Source organism: Lynx rufus, unplaced genomic scaffold (assembly GCF_022079265.1).
Source record: "Lynx rufus isolate CCGP_SWC_20201006 ecotype Redwood Valley unplaced genomic scaffold, mLynRuf1.p SCAF_1, whole genome shotgun sequence".
NCBI classification, from domain to species: Eukaryota; Metazoa; Chordata; class Mammalia; order Carnivora; family Felidae; genus Lynx; species Lynx rufus.
Genome location: NW_025814823.1, coordinates 204,570,362 through 204,591,351, shown reverse-complemented (window position 1 = coordinate 204,591,351; position 20,990 = coordinate 204,570,362). Strand labels below are relative to the sequence as shown.

The window sequence follows — 20,990 nt, the reverse complement described above, 5'->3', positions numbered from 1 at the left end:
TGATTAAAAATGATATGATTTATTTAGTTATGCAAGATGCCAATACTTCTGTAAACTCTGAAATCTGCTGAAATGATACATGCACAATATCTACCTGAAAAAACTGAAAATATAACATTTAAATAGGTTTATATGCTTCCCCTCTGTCAGAAAACTGTTTACCATCATAAAAATAGTTTTTAAAACTGCTTTTCAGTACCTTTCATATGGTCCAGGGTGTCCAATCTGAATTAACTGATCTTGCCCATCAGGAAAAGTTAACTTACACCAAGCTAAGTTGAGACCTTGATTTACCTTAAGCAGAAAAGAGGGAAAAACAAGTTTTATCGTTCTAAAACTGAGACAAAACTCACAACAAAAGCCTCTTTTACATTATCAATTTAAAAAATATGTAGATGAATCATTAAAACTTTATTTTGACTAATTTAAAGATTATATTTTACATGGATTATGGGTATTGTTTAACCACCACTCTGGTCCTTCTCTATATAATCAGTTGCCTTTATAAAAATGATTATTTGTCACACCTTTCTGATTTTTGCTAGGAAATCCAATGAGATCACTAAAGCATCTTGACAGATTTTACATCTCAAAAAATAAAATTGAGATAGTGTGGTACTTGATTTTCTTTGTTCTATTTCCACTGATAGAAACGATAAAAAAGTAGATTTCAGTATGAAATATAATCACCTGTCTCTTTTCAGTAAAAGAGCTGAAATTCCAATTTAGGGTTAGAGTAATGCCATTTAAAAAGAGAGCATGTACTTTGTCATCAGAGTATGCAAGAAATCTTCCCACGCTGGGTATGAGCGATTCTCTCAAAAGTAAAGGCAGTATATTGCTATCATTTATCCCAGGTACCTAAAACCAAGTAAATAAAAACAGCAGGAAAGAGAGTTATCCATTGATAAGACTTAAATGATTAATAAACTCTGAGGCAACTTTATTCAGAAGTTGAATATTGTAGAATCCTTATATATGTCTTAACTTTTCCAGAAGTGGATAGCCAAATTAGTCTATTACAAGCAGATTAAGTTCTAGTCTTTGAAAAGTCCATGTTCTGAATTTTAGAACACAGACAAAACTTAGGAAGTACAGCAACATATAGGTTTATAATTAAATTAGTACAGATACAGAATTCAAAGTTTGAGAATCACTTCCTTGAAGTCCACGTTAAAGAAAGTACTTTTACAGTTATAGAAATAGAGTAGAATACTGTACTATCATAGTTTATAATAACCACATTTTGACATACTTCAAATCTTATCAATTTCCCTGCCTTTCCCCCTCCACATAAGAGCCAGATTTTGCAGTGTTTATCTAGTAAGTGGATATTTTTCTGAATAAACCAATATTAATGTTACAAAGAATTTCTCACATGACTTCAATGAAAGTAACTTGAACTTAGAGGTATGTATGTAAACAATAAAACTATTTTAAAAATCTTGCTTTTAAAATAATTTTAATAGGGATGCTTGGGTGGCTCAGTCAGTTAAGTATCCGTCTTCAGCTCAGGTCATGATCTTGCAGTTTGTGAGTTCAAGCCCCACATTGGGCTCTGTGCTGACAGCTCAGAGCCTGGAGCCTGCTTCAGATTGTGTCTCCCTCTCTCTCTCCCTGCCCCTCTGCCACTCATGATCTGTCTCTCTCAAAAATAAGTAAACATTAAAAAAAATTAAAAAGAAAAAGGGGGGGGAGGATTCCTGAGTAGCTCAGCTGGTTGAGCATCTGACTCTTGATTGCAGCTCAGGTCATGGTCTCAAGGACATGAGACCTAGCCTGGCGCTGGGCTCCTGCGGTGGGTGTAGAACCTATCTGAGATTCTGTCTCCCTCTCCCTATGCCTCTCTCCCACTCACATGAGTGCTCTCTCTCTCAAAAATAAATAAACAAACAAATAAACAAACAAACAAACAAACAAACAAATAAATAAATAAATAAATAAAAATAATTTTGGAGCACCTGGGTGGCTCAGTCAGGTAAATGTCCGACTTCAGCTCAGGTCGTGATCTCGCGGTTTGTGAGTTCGAGCCCTGCATAGGGCTTTCTGCTATCAGTGCAGATCCCGCTTTGGACCTTCTGTCTCCTCTCTCTCTGCCCCTCCCCCGTGTGCATTTGCGTATGTACACTCTCTCTCTCTCAAAAATAATAAATAAATAATAATAATTTTAAGATACCATTTTCCAGCAGCATATACGATAGTTATGGCTTAAAGAAAGCCTTGTCTTCGCACAGTGCTGAAGAATTCTGTGAACATGAAAAATATTGCTTAAACATTTGCAAATAATCACATTTTCCAATTCTAGCAATGCATTCTTACTGCTATACAACATGTTAGGCAAGTAACTCATTTCCACTAAAATACATTTGGAACTCCTTTCTTCCAGAAGTCTTTAATCCCCTAGAAGGTGATTGCTTCCCTTTGTGTTAATCTTACATAGGTTACTCCTCTCATTTTTAGTAATGAAATGACTCCAAATGGAGACAATTTTCAGGTGCTCCTTTCTAGGAGGTGATGGTTTCACAGCACCTGAAAGGTTTAGTGTAGTCTAAGATTGCTGGGGAGGTGAATCAACTATCCATAAAAAATCAAATTACCAATTCTGTTCCTTCAAATCTACTTTGGAAGTTGCTTAGACATAAGTTTGCAAAAATTAATGATTTAATTCAGGAATACACTTTCATGCTTCTGACTGCCACAGATTAATTAGAATTAAAAAAAAAACATATGAACCGAAGAACTGAACTGCACTTCATCTTCTGTATACTCTCAGAATCTTTATTACTCTGAGGATTAAATGTATCATCAAACCCTTAACTTGATTCCAAGACACCATAAGGATGCACTCACCCAGAGAAAAGGCACTTACTTCCTAACTGTGCATGCTTGCTATATATGGATGCTTCTCCACATTTAACTTTAAATTTCAAAGCCAGAAGTACTCTTACAATGATGTGATTACCTTATTTTGTGGATGAAGAGACCAGAAAAGCTGACAGACTTTACCAAAGACACATATTTCCACTGTACCTACCATTTCTTACTCTTACCCTAACCACTAGAAAATGTATCAGGGTTCTCAGACACAACACTTCAGTCAGGTGAATGTGAAAAACTTACCTGGTTGCCTGTTTAATTAGAGAACACACAGAGAAGAGACTTCCTGGTCTATCAGGAGGAAGGTTATTTACTGAATAAGTTTTCTCTTCTTTCTGAAAATTAATTTAAAATATCTCAATAATAAATGTTGGCCATTATTATTTTTTCTTGAAATATGTATTTACATTGTGACAAGGCAAGCAGTTATTTTAACTTAACCAAAAGCCCATAATATTTTTAAAGGTATTTTATGCTTTTCCATTGTCCCATTTTTTTTAAGTCTAGCATTCCTTATGGATAGTTACAAAAGTTCTATTCTAAGACCCTATAACATACTGTCCAATTTAAGTTTTGGCTATATTTAAATTAATATAGCAACAGAACTAATTTTCCTACACATTAGCAGAAAACTTATAAGCCCCCTTTCCCCTTTAGATCAAAACAAAAACAGGGGCGTCTAGGTGGCTCAGTAGGTTAAGTGTCCAACTCTTGATTTTGGCTCAGGTCATGATCTCACATTTCATGATATTTGAGCCCCATGTTAAGCTCTGTGCTGATAGTGCAAAGCCTGGTTGGGATTCTCTCGCCCTCTCTCTATCTCTCTGCCCCTTCCCTGCTCTCGCTCTCTCAAAATAAATAAACTTTAAAAAACAAAAACACAATTTTAATTGAACAAATATACAATTTTGCCATATTTTATTAATGGAAGAACTATCACTACAGTTTATAGAAGACAACATTATTTATAAGCTCAGCTTTCTGAATTAAAAAAAAAATTTTTGTTATTCCTTTTGAGTATCCTTTCTCAGACTTTTTTTTTAAGCCTTTAAGGCTTGAGGGCTTGTACAGATCTAACTTGAACCACAAGAGAACATAGTCCCCATATATACTTTACCATCAGTGAGAGAAGACAGGCTTTGAAGACAAAGCTGGATTCAAATCACAGGTGCCTCTTACTAACTATAACGACGGACAGGTTTATGCAACTTTTTGTAAACCTCAGTGCCTATAACCCGTGAAATGGGGATACTACCTACCATCTAGATTGTTTTGAGCATTAATGATGTAATACATATATAAAGCACCCAGGCCAGAATTCAGTATAGAGTAGTTACCCAAAAAATAGTCCCTCCTCTTTTATCCTGGACTATAGACTTGAATATCTAAATCTCTATGAGGTTTCTCCACTGAATATCACAAAGACATCTCAACTTCAACGTGTCAAAAATGGAACTACCTTCATTTCAAAATCTGCATTTTCTCCTTCTCTACTTCAGATCTACCTGTGGTGTGTTCTCTCTACCTGGATCTCAGCTCTCTCCTCCATCATCTTCCTTTGTCTAACTCCTGCATTTCTTTGCTCTCAGGAAGCCATTACCCAGAATAGGTGAAATCCCCTACTTACGTCCACAAGCACCGCACCCACCACTCTTGCTTTTTGGTTTTCATCATAATTACAATTTCATAGTTTTTTTTTATTAAGTGTCTGTCTTCCCTGCTAGAATGGGGCTTCATGAAGGTAGGGGCTGTATCTGTTCTTCTGACCTCTGTCTGAATCCCTAGCATTTGTTAGCAATGTGCCTTGGTACATGATAGGCACTCAAACTAATGCATTTTAACTATTTACATCTTTCTTCATTGGATACTGAGTTCCTTGAGAGTTCTTGTCTTTTCCACTACCCTATTTCAATTCTAAGATACTCAGTTTTCCTAACTTAGCCTCTCTGAAATCTGGATGCATCTTAAGAGTATCTTACTTTCAGGTAGGTGAGTTTGAGATATAAGAGAATTTAAATGTTTTATTGACACCTCCTGGTAAGATCAAAAGCAACCGTCATCAAAACAATTTAGATTTGATAAAATTTTGGTTTAACACAGAGCCTGGCACCACCACTCACTGATTTATTCAACAATTTGCCATCATTTTCAACTCCTTCCTCATCCCCAATATCCAGTCAGTCATCAGTCCTGTTTCCTTAATATTCGTGTCCATTCCTAGCTTTTCATTCTCATTTCCACTGCCTGGTTCCTCATACTTTCTTCCCTGAACTGCTATCAATGTCCTCTAACTGGTCTACTATCTCTTTCCCACTCCAGTTTATCTTCCTCTGAAATGACCTAACAAAAATATGATGTCACTTCCGTATTTTAATCCTTCAGCACTTGTGCAAAAGCAGTATGGTTTCTCATGCCCCATTTATGAGCTGGCTCAACTTAGTGGTTTAGTCTCTTCCCTGGAAATTCCCCTCAATACTCTCTTTACAGCATTCTCTATCTATAGCATTTTCTTTTCCTTCAACACTCCATCCTTGCCCCAGGCTCTAGCCTCCAGTTAGGTGAGTTTATCTACCTGTTCTATGCTCTAGCAATAATACTGCGTTGAACAAGACAGTGCTTACTTCTAGAGTGGGTTAGCAAACAAACATTAATCAGTAAGAAAATGTCACATAGCACTAATTGCTATGAAGAAGAAAAGAGGAGGGTATCATGATAGTGTCAAAGGTAGCTCCTTTAATTTGGATAGTTGGGAGATGACATGTATTTATTTATTTTTAATGTTTTTATTTATTTTTGAAGGAGAGAGAGACAAGAGCATGAGCAGGGGAGGAGCAGAGAGAGAGGGAGACGTAGAATTTGAAGCAGGCTCCAGGCTCTAAGCTGTCAGCACAGAGCCCGATGCAGGGCTCGAACTCACGAACTGTGAGATCATAACCTGAGCCAAAGTCGGACTCTTAACCGACTGAGCCACCCAGGTGCTCCAGGAGATGACATTTAAATAGAAATTTTAATAATAGGAAGCCAAACATGCAAAGAGTTGGACAAGTAGTTCCCTCAGTTATATATTCCTCCAACCTTCATCCCTCTTTTGTATAACTCCTTTAAAAGTATAGGTCCTAGGGACACCTGACTGGCTTAGTCGATACAGCATCCGACTCTTGATCTCAGGGTTGTGAGTCTGAAACCCACACAGGATGTAGATATTACTTAAAAAGGAAAGGAAAAGAAAATCTCCTAGCTCAGCCATGTCTTCCTGCAGTTGACTTTTCTCCAAAATTGGGTCAGGTGCCCCTCCCCTTATGTGGTCCCAAAGCATCACATTCTTATCTCTATGAGAGCACTTACATCATGAGCCCTTGACAATCTTTCCTACTTAGAATTTTAATTATGCAAGTAACAGTACATTACCATTTTATGTTTTTGGAAAAAAAGAAAGTTAGGAAAATACAACATTTAAGTCCCTCCCTACTTTTCCTCCCTCACAAAATCCCACACTCCCTGCTCCTCCCGCCCAAAAGTAACTGCTTCAGTTTGGTTTTTACCTGCCCAAATCTTTCCCTGTGCATTTACATGTGTATTATACACAGTAACATATTTGGGTTTGGGGTTTGTTTTTGTTTTTTACACAGAAGATATTGTTGTACATGTTCTTCTGCAACTTTCTTTTTTCACAGTGCCTTGAAGATCTTTCCATCCCTCTATGCATCTATGTCTTCCTCATTCTTTTAAGCCACCACACAAGCACCCTGTAATCTGACCATCTCTCATTTCACCATCTCTCTACTGAGGAACATTTAGATTGGTTCTAGTGTTTCGCTCCTACAAACAATGCCACATTCCATATCCTTGGCTGTATTTCTTTGTATATATATGTGTTAATATTCTTCTATGATAGATACCTAGAGGCAGAATTTCTAGCCAATTTAACTTGATATTATCAAACTGTCCTTCACGAAGGCTAAATCAATTTACACTCCAACCCAGTACTACGAAAGCACCCTTTTCCCCGCACCCTTGCCAGCAATAGATATTAACAACCTTTTGATAATTTGATGAGTGAAAAATGTTATGTTGTTGTTATTTTAATTTTCATTTCTTTGATGCAAGCAGTAAAGTTGGACAGGTTTCCAAATATTATAAGTTATTTATATTGCCTTTTCTAATGGCTTAACCATTCTTATTGTTTATTCATTTTTCTATGAGAGGTTTTTATTTTTTTTGGTTTTTCATTACTGATTTATAGTACAGAATAGTTTTTTCCAGACCTTTGACTTTTTGGCTTTATCTAATTTAACAAAAATTAAATATTTAAAATTTAACGTAAGTTTACCAAGGTTACCAAACTTTTATTTTGTGCCTTCTGGTGTTTTGTACTGTATTTAAGAAGACCTCCCCTCCCCCAAGATTATAAACATTGTTCTTCTAGATTTTCTTCTAACAATGATAAACTTTGGTTTCTTACATTTAGCCCTTTAACCCATCTGGAATTTATTTTTAGAGCATGGGTTAAAGTAAGAAGCAAATAATTCTATCCTGAAAAGACAGCCAATTATTTCTAAATCTCTTACTCAAGTGGACAGAGGTCTGAGAGTGAAGCCCTCAGCCATCTACCACAAAGGCACAGGTCATCTGGAAGTCCTGTTTTATCCCAAAGCTCATGTTCTCCTCCATGATATGTTTGCTTCAGTATGAAAATTATCATCCCTCCCCCTGACACCTCTGAGTAAAACTGAAGCTCCAGGAAGATGTACAGTATTTATCCTGTACTTTTTCAAACTCTCAGTACACAGCAGTCAGCAGTGTAACTGCACACACCCCTCTATTTGCCTGTTTACTTGATGATCTCATGTACTACACACACACACACACACACACACACGCACACGCACACGCACACACAGCAGTGGTCATGCTTTCATTTCATGTGCTTCTTGGCCTGTCTGACTGACTACTAAACTTTGAACCCTTGAGGGAAGGAGTTCTTTGTCTTCACCCAGTGCTTGACAGAGTGCCTGCCTAGGAAGGTTCAGTTAAGATGTATTGATTGAATAAATGAATACTTTCTTGCAAATGGACCCAGTGGGGAATCTGCATACATGTATGTATGTGTGTGTGTGTGTGTGTGTGTGTGTACACATACACACACACACACACATACATACCCCCCCCACACATATATATAAAATGAATGAAATATTCATTCTAAAATTTTAATGAATGCAGATATTTGGGATTTACTTAAAAATAAATAGTGAGTGGAGGGAGCAGTGGGAAGTACAGATGGAACAAGTGATAAACAATTTATCACTCAAAATTCCACACTGTAATATAAAAAGAAAACATATATATTATGTTCCATTCTGCAAAGCAAAGCCATGTGATACCATGGTGATCCATACATAAGGGTGGATGTCAAATGTCAGATTGGGAACAAGCAAATTTAGACTATTGACAATATATCCATATGATTACATTTCGGCCTGATATATTAAATATATCGTTATATTTCACTATTTCAACAACAGAGAACAACCTTGCTCAATTTTCTACTTGTATATAAAGATTCAGGAGTTAAGAGGTATTTTAAACATGCAAATAATTACATGGTGGGGAAAAAAGAATGTGCTTTTAATGTGCATATATTAATTCAAAGATATGCTACTGGTTTTAGTATTGATGAATTCTGTGACATAAGAAATTTAAATTTAACTTCTGATTTAAACACAAATTGGGGCACCTGGCTGGATCAGTCAGTACAGTGTGCAACTCTTGATCTCGGGGTTGTAAGTGCAAGCCCCACCTTGGGTTTAGATATTACTTAAAAATAAAATCTTAAAAAAAAATAATAAATGGAAATTACTTAGGCAAATGACTGGCAGAATACAGGAGGAGAACGCAATAAACATAAGGTGGTTAGTAATCACTGTGCCACAGCTGGCAGTAACGTTGTATTAACTCTCCAGACTGCATAGTAGTAGGCAAGCAATATTATATAAAGATCAAATTTCCTATGTATGTTCAGAATTATTTAGAAAGAGCTATATACAAAAGCCTTCTTGAGCTGAAAACTCATTGTCAGCTTACCTCTTCTGATCCTTCCTGAATGGAATAATAAGTAAAATAGCTCCCAAAATAAGCTCCCTCAGATTTGAAAACAGAGCCATCTCCAGGATAAATCTCTATTGAGTTCACATTTTTATGGGTAAGTCTAAGGAAGAAAAGTAATCATTAAATTTTTTTTTCTAATTAAGATTAAAACATAAATGAGAGCAATCAAAAAAGAAAAAATAATAAAGCAAAGTACTATATGGAATTCTGCCTATCCAGCAAAACAGATAATTTCATACTTTGCACCCAACTGGCTAAATTAAATTTTTTGCAAAAAATAAACAGAACACACAGAATCAGTTAATGTATCTATTTCAACAGCTAAGCCTAGTTTCTGGAGGTCAGGCATCTTACCATCCTGGTGTCCCTTCTGCCAATCATAGTAGCTGGCATATACTAGTTGCCAAAGAAATGCCCATTGCAAAGGAGTTAAATATGACAACACCAGAGCCTGAAAATAAGATAATTCTTTAATAATCAAACTAGTCGAATCTATACCTGATGAATGAGATTAGCCATGTGTAAAATGAGCCATCCCTAAGAGAAGGTGACTAATCATATTTGAAGTAGCCAAGTATAATCAAGGTACTGGGGATATATAATGTACAAAACTTCAGCCAAGTCAGTTTTTACTGAGAAATATATGAAGAATATATTGTCAGAAGGGGATGGGCTTTCATGCAAGAAAAGGAAAGCCCTAAGAACAAAATCTTACAATGCTATTCTAGCATTATTTATAGAAGTAAAACCCTAAATCTAGCCAACATTAGTATTCTAGTCACTAGAGAGGTGTACTTTGTGGTGGGGTAGGGATAATTCAATGGAATAGTGCAGACACAGAGGAGCCTCTAATCTTCTCTAATTCCATGCTCAATAGGCAACATTTTGATGTGACTAATTCAGACAACTAGATCCCCCGATGCTTGGAAGGGGTATCCTAAATAACTGACCTAAGTATTTCATTCAGTAGCAAAACTAAGCCTCACTGGCTCTGGAGTTGTCACAAAAATCTTGTAAATATGGTTAATGTGAATTAGTCACAAGACTCCTGTGTGCACTAATAAAACTAAGTTTTAAGACCTATAAAATGTAGGACCAAACATAAGAATGATGGCCCTTGCCAAACTGTGTCCTTTTGTGGGAGTCTGTCTGCAAGGCTAGTCCCATCTCCTCAGACACCACTAAATACTTCCAACACTGGTGCCTTACCGATAAGTTACACCTTTGTACCAAACTACTTTCACTAGTTCAGGATAGGAATATTCTTCATCAAACTGTCCTTGTGAAAGTGAATCACAAAAATTCCACCTGTGAAGGACAAAATACAAGCTATTAATTCTGGTTGCTCAACAAAATTACCTTTAGAAATCAACCACATAGGGCAACTGTAACATTTATTTCTGGCTTAACTTGTTAGATCCAAGAAAAGTAAAAATTAATATAAAAGTGTATGAAGGAACTGAAAACTAATCTTATTTTTCCATGGATTTTTTTCCTTCAGTATTTTTAACAATCTTCTTATTCAATCTCAGCACAATTACATAAATTAAGGATCCAAACAACAGATATTTCCTGCAATATCTATGCTATGCACACTGCAGATATAACACCCAAAAAAGCAGACATGGTCACTGCCCTCAGGGAAGATTCCTATCAAGCAGGGATGTTAAGTAGTAAACACTGAACACAAAGAAAAGAGAATTACTGGATGCTATGGACACGTAGAAGAACCTAATCCTGTCTAGGAACTTGGGGATAACCACCCTAAGGAAGAAAGGCTTGTGCTGGGACCAGAAGACGTGCACAAGTCAGCGAACTGAGAAAGATAAAGGAGTGCTCCTCGCAGAGGAAAGAGTAGGTGCAATGGTGAAACCAAGCTTGAACAGGCATTCTAGAGATTGTAAAAAGTCCAGTTTAGCAAGAGTAGAAAAAGCAAGGGCAAACGTGGTGAGGATCATAGACGTAGGAAGAGACCAGAAAATGGAAGGCCTGTTAAGCCATGTTTAAAGATAATGGATTTTAATCCAAAGTTAGTGGCAAGTTACTGAAAATTGTTAATTTAGAAGCCTAAATCTCTTTCAGTGTGTACTCATAATACTAGAACTTTCAATTTTAACCAAATAATCATGACCAGCCTGAAAAATCATATTTAAAATACGTATTTAAATAACAAATATGTATTGGGAGACTACCTGGGCTCAAACCCCAATTCTACAAGCACTAGCTACGTGACCCTGCTCAGATTATTTCACCTTCCTGTGTCTCAGATTCCTCAACGAAATGGGGCAATGACAGTGTTTTCCTCATGGAGCTACTATGAGAATCAAATAGCTACAGTAGAGCTGTGCCCGGCACGTAAGCGCTTTGTGTTAGCTATTACCATTATTACTCTACTACTTATGGAAGTTCATGTTACAAATCTGTAACCATTAGTTTATTCACCTCTTAGGGAGAGAAAAGGTTTATATCTGGTGTTCAGAGGCTTCTCCACATTTACCCCTTTTTTCAAAAAATTTCAATAAATAGATTTATAGTCAGCTAACCAAAGACAGGGGTGGCCTCTGAGACTAGGTATGAAAGAAAGAACCCATGCTCATCAGCGGGTCGGAACCATGCTCCAGCTACAAGGTAACGGGCTCCACTGGGTGCAGCTGAGGCTTCTCTGTGCTCACTGCCAGAGCCCTGTGCCACTACTTATCACACTTTAACCATCTTGTCAGTGACAGTGACCTTAATAGAGTCTAAGCTCCTAAAAAGCAGGGACTATAGCTTAGACATCTCTATAGTCTCTGTGCTTAACAAAGTATATAGCGTATAGTCAGCCTTCCATAACCACTCAATGCGTGGACACAGAGTAAGACACATAAGGAACACATTGGCTAGGGAAATTCTTTACTATCGGTTATTAGCAAAGTTTTGGCTCACTGAGTGAACTTTCCTTATGAATGGTAGCAGATGATTACAAAAGAAAAAATATCTTTAGATAAAGACTGGCTCTGACAAGGGCTTTATGACAAATAAGCTGTTCTTCCATTACCTGTGCAGGTGTGGGACAGGACAGCTGAGTAACAGGGCCCTGGGAAGAACAGAAACCTCTTTCCCTCTTGCCTCTGAAATATCAGAAGTCAAAGTTTTATTCTGGGTGATGGCTGCATCAATTCTAGACACACTGCTGATTTTATCATGCAAATGCAGTGCTAAAGACAAGGGATATTTCCATTCCTCTGGACAGGAGGCCACAGGCCAGCACTGTTTCACCCACGTGTATACACACGTGTGTTTTGTACCAGGCAGAGGTGGCTTGCCACTCCCTTCGGCTCCATTTACACAGCTCTTTTTCTCTAAAGGTTCCTTGGATTTCATGGTCTGATAGTAAAGTTCGTTTTCTTTATTCTTCAGTCTCTGTCTTGATAAACTTCCATATGTACAGATTTTGCCTGCTGTTTCATCTAGTTTGTCCTTTCTGGCTTGAATCTTCTTTTCTGACAATACTATAGATGAGTCTGGCTTCTGGCTTACTTTACACAAAAAATGTACTGTAAATTCAAGCTGCGATCTCGGCAGACAAAGGTATGCATGCCCATCTAATGATGATATCTTCACGGTGCCGCTCTGCATACACAGCATGCCATCATCAGTATCAGGACTGGGCCATCTGACTTCTGAGAAGTCAATGAAGATACGCTGAGTTGAGGAGACAAAGAGAGATGGGGAGTATTTTGTCAGCAGTCCAGTGTTTCCACACATTCGATGCTTACATATTGTATAAGAAAGCTCTTAAAAGTTTTGTTTGTGTTTTACTATCTAGAGAGAATGAAAATGGAGAGCCAGGTGTTGGTGTATATATATGGTTTTCTAAAGAATATTTGATATTAAGATTCTCTCTCTTACAGAGAGAGATGTAAAACACACACACACAAAGAATGAGAGAGAAGGGACGCCTGAGTGGCTCATTTGGTTAAGCGTCTGACTTCGGCTCAGGTCATACCTCACGCTTCATGGGTTTGAGCCCGGTGTCAGGCTCTGTGCTGATAGCTCAGAGCCTGGAGCCTGCTTTGGATTCTGTCTCCCTCTCTCTACCTCTCCCCTACTCATTCTCTCTCTCTCTCTCTCTCTCTTTCTCTCTCTCTCTAAAAATAAATATTAAAAAAAAAGAGAGAGAGAGAGAGAGAAAAGGAGTGCCTGTCAGTGGCTTGGTCAGTTAAGCATCTAACTCTCGATTTCAGCTCAGGTCATGATCTCACAGTTTGTGAGCTAGAGCCCTACAACGGGTTTGTGGAACCTGCTTGGGATTCTCTCTCTCCCTCTCTGTCCCTCCCATGCTCACGTGTGTGCACTCTTTCTCTCAATCAATCGATCAATCAATCGATCGATATTTTTTAAAAAGAATGAGAAGAAAAATAAAAAAGTTATCCTGACTATATTTAGCGTTAGACATTTTTGTTTAAAATGTTCAATGAATCAGAGATAAAAAGATTTTCAACCCTTCTCAAATGCCTACTCTGAAAAAGAATACTGAGGGAAGACCAGCACTAACTACCATGTACAAACAACACTACAAACAATACTATATTAAAAGCAATCATAACTTAAATGATTAATATGGAACTAGTATAGAAATCACTGACAGAGCAACTCAGGTAATATGGAAACAGAATCAACCACATCTTAAGATGCTACATGTAATAATATAACCTTTCAGAACAAGGAGGGAAAGGGAGAATGATTTATTTAATAAATGGTACTAGAGAGGACCTGGGTGGCTCAGTCAGTTAAGCGTCTGACTCTTAATTTCGGCTCAGGTCATGATCTCATGGTTCATGAGTTCAAGCCCCACTTCAGGCTCTGCTCTGACAGCACAAAGATTGCTGGGATTCTCTCTCTGCCTCTCCCCTTCTCTCTCTCCCTCCTTCTCTCCTCTCTCTCTCTCCCTCAAATAAATAAATAAACTTAAAAAAATAAAAATAAATGGTACTCTCAAAGGGTTAGCAAATACACTAAATAAGACTATCTATCCTAGATAGCACCTAGCATACCATACGCTAAAATAAATTCTAGGTAGCGGGGCACATGGGTGGCTCAGTTGGTTAAGTGTCTAACTCTTGATTTTGGCTCAGGTCATGATCTCATAGTTTGTGAGTTCGAGCCCCATGTCAGGCTCTGGGCTGACAGCATGAAGCCTGCTTGGGATTCTTCTCACTCTGCCTCTCTCTGCCTCTCTCCAGCTTGTTCTCTCTCAAAATAAATAAATAAGCATTAAAAAAATAATAATAATTAATTAATTAATTAAGTTAAATAAAAAATTCTAGGTTGTTTAAAAAGCAACATTTTTTTTAACGTTTATTTATTATTGAGAGACAGAGAGAGCATTAGCATGGGAGGGGCAGAGAGAGGGGAGACACAGAATCCAAAGCAGGCTCCAGGCTCTGAACTGTCAGCAAAGAGCCTGACGCGGGGCTCAAACCCACGGACTGAGATCACGACCTGAGCTGAAGTCAGACGCTTAACTGAGCCACCCAGGTGCCCCTAAAAAAAGCAACATTTTTAAAAACTGAATTACTCAAAAGTAAACTGATCCTGACCAATAGCACAGGCTCATGACAGGTGCCAGTAACTATGGCATCTCTCCATATAAGATAAAACCAGCCAGTGTCACATAACGGTCTTTCAGCCAATTAATTTTGCGAACAGGTAAACATTTCAGCTTTCATTTATATAAAACTTTAAATTTAGAAAAGAAAGCCTCTTAAACCTACAGTGCTATTTATATGTACAGATGTTAGTACAGTATTCACTGATGGCAAAACTGGCTTGTAAGGGTGGTCAGTTAAGAGAGTTCTCTCTTCTAGAATTAGATTATCTAATAACCCTATCAGCAGCAAACTGCAGTTTCAACAAATACAGTTACTCAAAAGATAGTGGAAAAATAGCCTTATACACTAAATTACAGCTTACGATTTTTCTTGGCTCCTTTGTCATTATCGAGTAGTGGAAACTAATTAAAAGATATAGTCTTAAAAAAAAAAAGAAGACAGTCTTCAAACAGACTGGATTCAAATCCTGACTACCTCTTAGAAAATGTCCATGAACAAGGTTAGGTAAACTCTCTGAGATTTAGTTCCCTCAGCTATATAAAGGGGATAATATCCAGCCAATATACCTATTCTGACTGGCTAAATACCCACTTTGATTATCAGAGACCCATGCCATACTGGTGTTATTAAATATTTTTACCATCATTCCTATTTCTTTGCACATAGTAAATCCTCAATAAATGACAGCTATCATTATTATTATTCGTAAAAGTTCAGGGGCACCTGGGTGGCTCAGTTGGTTAAGTGTCCAACTTCGGCTCAGGTCACGATCTCGTGATTTGTGAGTCTGACCCCCACGTTGGGCTCTGTGCTGACAGTGCAGAGCCTGGAGCCCGCTTCAGATTCTGTGTCTACCTCTCTCCCTCTGCCCCTCCCCTGCTCAAGCTCTGTCTCTCTGTCTCTCTCTCAAAAATAAATAAACATTAAAAAAAGTTCAAAATAGAACATAAGCAAAAAAATAAAATATGTATACCTACAAATATACACATCTCTATTACACATGAACTGCACATAAACTACTGAAAACAGCCACATAATTTCTTAATTTTGACACCTCTGAGAATCAAAAAGTCATCCACCTGGAGGCGTCCGGCTGGCTCAGTCAGTAGAGGATGCAACTCTTGAGCTTGGGGTTGTGAGTTTGAGCCCTATGCTGGGTGTAGAGTTTCCTTAAATAAAAAATAAAAATAAAACGTCCAGTGTTCCAGTAAATGAATTCATACCCAGATGTGAAAGGAAGAAGGCTAAAATCCTTGCTAGTAACAGAAAAATATGAATATAAAATAAAAAGTCATTAATCTGAAAAATTCTGAGTATAATCTTTGGCTACAAAGAAAAGGTCAGGAAGATGAACTATGCATCTTCTGGGTCTCAATCAGTACATAACATATCAGGGTGCCTGGGTGGTTCAGTGGTTGGGCATCCGACTCTTGATTTTGGCTCAGGTCATGGTCTCACGGTTCGTGAATTCAAGCCCTGCATCAGGCTCTGTGCTGACACATGAAGCCTGCTTGGGATTCTCTCCCTTTCTCTCTGCCCCTCTCCTACTCATGCTCTAAGTAAATAAACTTTATTTAAAATATATATATATATATACACACACACATATATGTAAATATAAAATATATATGGAAATATATACATACATATATATATATATATATCATATCAGAACATCGTAGTCTGGTGAACAATATAGGCCTACGCATTCTACAGCAGTGTGTATTCCCAAGTTTCATGAAGAAAAAAATTAAACTACCTGTTTCTAATTACTTGTCCTCAAATATTACTTATAAAAAAGCTTTAAAAAATTACCTTTTTTCTTTCAGAAGGTATGATGCTTTCAGATAAAAAAGGGCAAGTAGCAAAAGAATTTCGAAAATCTAGGGCTCGCTGTAGTTGCTCCTACAGAAAGAAATACAAAACATAACCTTCAAAAAATGTAAAATAATTTGAAAATCAATTCAAAGTGACAGTAATCTAGAATACTAATTACTTTCCACATTCTAGCTACCTCACCAATATTCTGGTACCAAAATGAGTTGTTTTTAAGCCATTACTTACTCGGTAAGTGCTGATAACAAAATGTGTCCTTTGACGAATTCTTTCTGGTCGTTCTAAAGGATGTGCTGAAACAGGAGGTGCCTTTTCAAATAAAAATTCAGAGCCACAAGGAGAAAGCTGTAGTCTGGAACCATCAGCATATTGCACTTGCACGGAATCATCTTCATAAAGTACCATTTGCACTTCAGCTGCCATTACTATGACTACGGATAAAATGTCCTTCCAAGGAGAAGACTGAATAGGAAACAGGGTAGCACAAATTGTTCCCTTAATGTACAAAAGTTCTATCATAAAAAGTGAATGCATTTTCTAAGAACATAAACAAAACATATTTTCGTTGCATTTATTTTTTGGGGGGGAAAAGTGATTACTTTACTACATACTTTTAAATGATCTGAAATTAACAACCTTAACAGAATGCCTTACCCCCTAGAGCTTTACTCCAGGGTGGGAAGATAACGTAGAGGGAGAAGAAAGCCCACCTAGTTATAACTGCCTTTACAATTTCAATAGCTTTAGTTCTCCTGAAGCTTAAATTCTGTAAATTCTATGCTCAGTAACTAATTTCAAATAAAAGGAAATTCCACCTTTGCATAAGAATACAGCAAATCATTTGTAATGCATGCAAAAGACAGGCCAAAACTATCAGGCCTAAGAAAAAAGAGTACTGAAAAATAAATCCCAATACCTGGATTTTTGTCCCTAGTCTGACATTAAGGAAGAAGTTCCATGTCACTACTGAGCAAGTTAATTAATCATAGAGTGTCTTAGACTCATTCTTACTTCACTGAATTCAATTTCTTTTTCCCTACCTTTAGAATGTGTCATCACCTATGCTTTCCATATAGGGATGACTGCAGGGGAATTAGAGGGTTGGGTTCCATTCATACTCTACAATTTACTAGACTAGTTAAATGCCTCAAGTTGTCTGTTTCCCTTATTTGTAACATGAGGGACAGTAACAGGATTGTTGCAAGGATTAAACAAGGGAACACATTTGCCAGTCCCAGTATTGCAATGTCGAGTTCAATAAATCTTATGATTCCTTTCTAACACCAACCCCATCCTCTCTGACACTTACCCACCTCCCTCTAGGACATCATCCTTTTTAAGACTTTCCTTTCTAAACACTAACCCAACCCCTTCTAGAACATTATCTTTTGCCACTCAGGTGATCAACTTTCACCTGACAGAAAAAAGTAACGTTCCTCAGTTTACCTTTTTCCTACCAAAAAACTTCTCAAGTATCCACTCATTATCTACTTTCACTCCCATCCATCTTCAATCCATTGCAATCCAGTTTCCTTCCACCTTCGTGCTGGAATTGTTGCACTGATTCAGAACTGTCACCGATGACTCCCTGCACCCAGTAACTTCAGTCTTCATCCTACTAAACTGGTCACTGTGATAGTGTTATCTACCTTTCTCTGCACCGAATTGTGTTCCTCTGCCTTTTTACTTTTTTAAAAAAAGCGGGAGGGGGGGAGTGCCATGGTTTACCCCACCACATCTACCTGTTTTTGATTTTTTTGTTTTAAGTAGGCTCCCCACCTGACGTGGGGCTTGAACTCATGATCCTGAGGTCAAGAGTCACATGCTCTACTGACTGAGGCAACCAGGCACCCCTACCTCTGTTCTTAGTTTAATCATTCCTTTTCACCATTCTCTTAAATCAAGGATTCGAGACCTGACCTCAGTCCCCATTTCATCTCTTCTTACTATATACACCCGTGTTGCTTTTACATCCACCCTTGGTTTTTAAAAGAGTCTTGGGGCGCCTGGGTGGCTCAGTCGGTTAAGCAGCCGACTTCGGCTCAGGTCATGATCTCGCGGTCCGTGAGTTCGAGCCCTGCGTCGGGCTCTGTGCTGACAGCTCAGAGCCTGGAGCCTGTTTCAGATTCTGTGTCTCCCTCTCTCTCTGACCCTCCCCCATTCATGCTCTGTCTCTCTCTGTCTCAAAAATAAATAAACGTTAAAAAAAAATTTTTTAAGAGTCTTACCCCCTTTCAATGTATGTAATCGGCTACATATGACTGGCCTATAATCTTCTGTAGAATATGTCAGAATATAAGTAAACATTAAACCATATGGTCTCTCCTGAGGAGAGCCACACAATTTTATTTCTTCTCTCTAGAGAACTTCCAAATCCACCAGATCCCTCCCAGTGCTTCCAGCTGCCTGATAGACCTCTCTTCATGTTCCACTCAATCCACATGACTAAATTAATCAAACTCAATCCACATGACCAAAATGGAACATAATCACTCCCACCAAAGCAACTTCTGCAACGTCCCCTAATTTCACTTTCATTCTTACTTCCCTCAAGTCCAGGCTACATACAATAGCCACAGAGATCTTTTAAAATAAAAATGAGATCTATCACATGCTGGCTCACAATCTACCATTCTGCACTTACATGACATTCCTAACCATGGCCTATAACAGCCACATAATGTGGCCCCATCTTCCTCTCCAAATGTCATCTCATAACTCTCTCCTTGCTCAGGACACTTTAGCTACACTGGCCTTTTTAATGTTTTTAAAACAGGATGTTTCCTATATCAGAACCTTTGCACTGTTCTTTCGGCTTAGCCTGTCCTTCCCCTGGCTTATCACATGGCTGGCTCTTTGTCTTTTAAGCTTAAATATCACTTCCTCAAAGGCCTGACTTTATTGTTCCTAGTCATCTCCCAATCACTTTTTATCCATTTCATCTTTCTTACTCATAGCATCTATCACTATCAAAACTGATTCTATTCATTTGATCGCTTTTTGACTTTGCCCACCAGGGTATAAACTCAATCAAACCAGGCCTCATCTGTCTTACTCACCATTGTATCCCTGGCATTTAAAACAATAGTTGGCAAATACTAAGGGTGCAATAAATATTTATTTAATGATGAAAGAATAAGCAAGTGAATTTCAAAATTCTTGTTCCTCCTGAATTTGCAATTTAAGTTAATGGCATCTCAATGTTAGCAATATTTCTCTCCACAGCCCTGTAACATGTCTTGTTGATTTGGTAGGTTTCTTTTATGAACCCGGCTCCTTTTCCATTTCAGTTCATCAACTTTCCCCTTCATTTCTGCAACTATCTGGGACCTTCTTCCAGTTTCTTCCCTCTCCAATCCATTTCCAGTATTGCTGTTATAGGAAACTTTCCACTATCCAGACCATACCAACCATTTTACAACACTTGATTACATACTTGTTCGTTTAGCGAGCAATATTCATAACAATACATGTATTTATACTGCATATATGTAAACATATATATAGAAATATAGTTAATACATATAAATAGAAATATATATCTCAGATGTCTACTTGCTATTTCAGAAAAAAATAGAAATATATATGTGTGTGTGTGTATATATATATATATATATACACATATATATATCTCAGATGCTATTTCAGAAAAAAATAAAAATTGCCGAATGGGAAAAGATCTCTATGTTTGGCCAAGTTTTTAATTAAAAAAAAAAAGTTAGAGATATAGTTCTTATTTACTTAAATAACAAGCATACACAAGAAACAGTGGAATATTTAAAGTTCCCAGCCTATCATAAAAAAACATAATCCGGCTCCAACCCACATTTCAGCTTCATCTTTACCGTCTTATTCCTGTTTGTTTTCACCACCCAGTACATTACGTCACAGTATATTTAACAATCTCCGTACTTGACAAGTCTGTACTTGTCATCAATTGGACCTCATTTTTCAAAACGGCAATATGTAGTTACAGAAAAAGCCTCACCAAAACCACCACCAACGTCTTGGACTCAACACGGCAATTCTGAGATGAAAAGTCGCGGAAATAAGGCCAATCAACGGCCCCTGTGCTTTAATTTGCCAAAATGCTTGAAGTCTGCCCACGACTGCTTCTCGATGGATATTTCATGAATCTGACAAATTACCAACAAGTTATGTTTCTTGATGAGAGAAAACAGTGACAAGCGCAGAGGAATAAGGCCACAGGGAGAATATTTTTAGCCGAGACGTTCGTCGAGTCAGTAGCGGGAGAGAAGCTGAAACGCCAACCACCTCCCCGCAAAATAAACACAGGAAATCAGCAGTTCAAATTTTCCCTCAACCCGCGGAAGCGTCTTTCCTCTCCAAAATACCGGAAGTCCCGCCCAAGCACGCCCTCTGTTCCGGGGGCCAATCCGTCGAGCGCCCAGCAAAGGGCGGGACCGGAAGTAGGGGAGGTGGGCGTTTCCAGTCCTGAATGTGGTTGCTTCCTCTTTGATCTTTACTTCCGATACTCAAAGGTTGGTACCCCGCCCCACCTGGTTGTGACTCCTCCCGTGAGGACCAACATCTGATAGCTCAGCCAAGAGCTAA

At 38.0% G+C, this 20,990-nt stretch overlaps 1 protein-coding gene across 2 annotated transcripts in view; it reads right to left on the bottom strand.

Moving 5' to 3' along the window:
• CUNH5orf34 (chromosome unknown C5orf34 homolog) overlaps positions 1-20,735 on the bottom strand; it is a 31,887-nt gene extending 11,152 nt beyond the window's left edge. The window contains exons 1-10 of one of the 2 annotated variants that reach the window (XM_047092922.1): positions 20,404-20,735; positions 16,644-16,877; positions 16,395-16,484; positions 12,023-12,669; positions 10,195-10,293; positions 8,962-9,085; positions 3,121-3,212; positions 2,177-2,246; positions 691-861; positions 200-294 (exon numbers count right to left, since the gene is read on the bottom strand). In XM_047092922.1, coding sequence (XP_046948878.1) covers positions 200-294; positions 691-861; positions 2,177-2,246; positions 3,121-3,212; positions 8,962-9,085; positions 10,195-10,293; positions 12,023-12,669; positions 16,395-16,484; positions 16,644-16,838 — 1,583 coding nt within the window. In that variant the 5' untranslated portion in view covers positions 16,839-16,877; positions 20,404-20,735. The remainder of the gene's footprint in view (positions 1-199; positions 295-690; positions 862-2,176; positions 2,247-3,120; positions 3,213-8,961; positions 9,086-10,194; positions 10,294-12,022; positions 12,670-16,394; positions 16,485-16,643; positions 16,878-20,403) is intronic. The other variant, XM_047092932.1, reaches the window with a different exon arrangement.
• Positions 20,736-20,990: the final 255 nt, after the last annotated feature.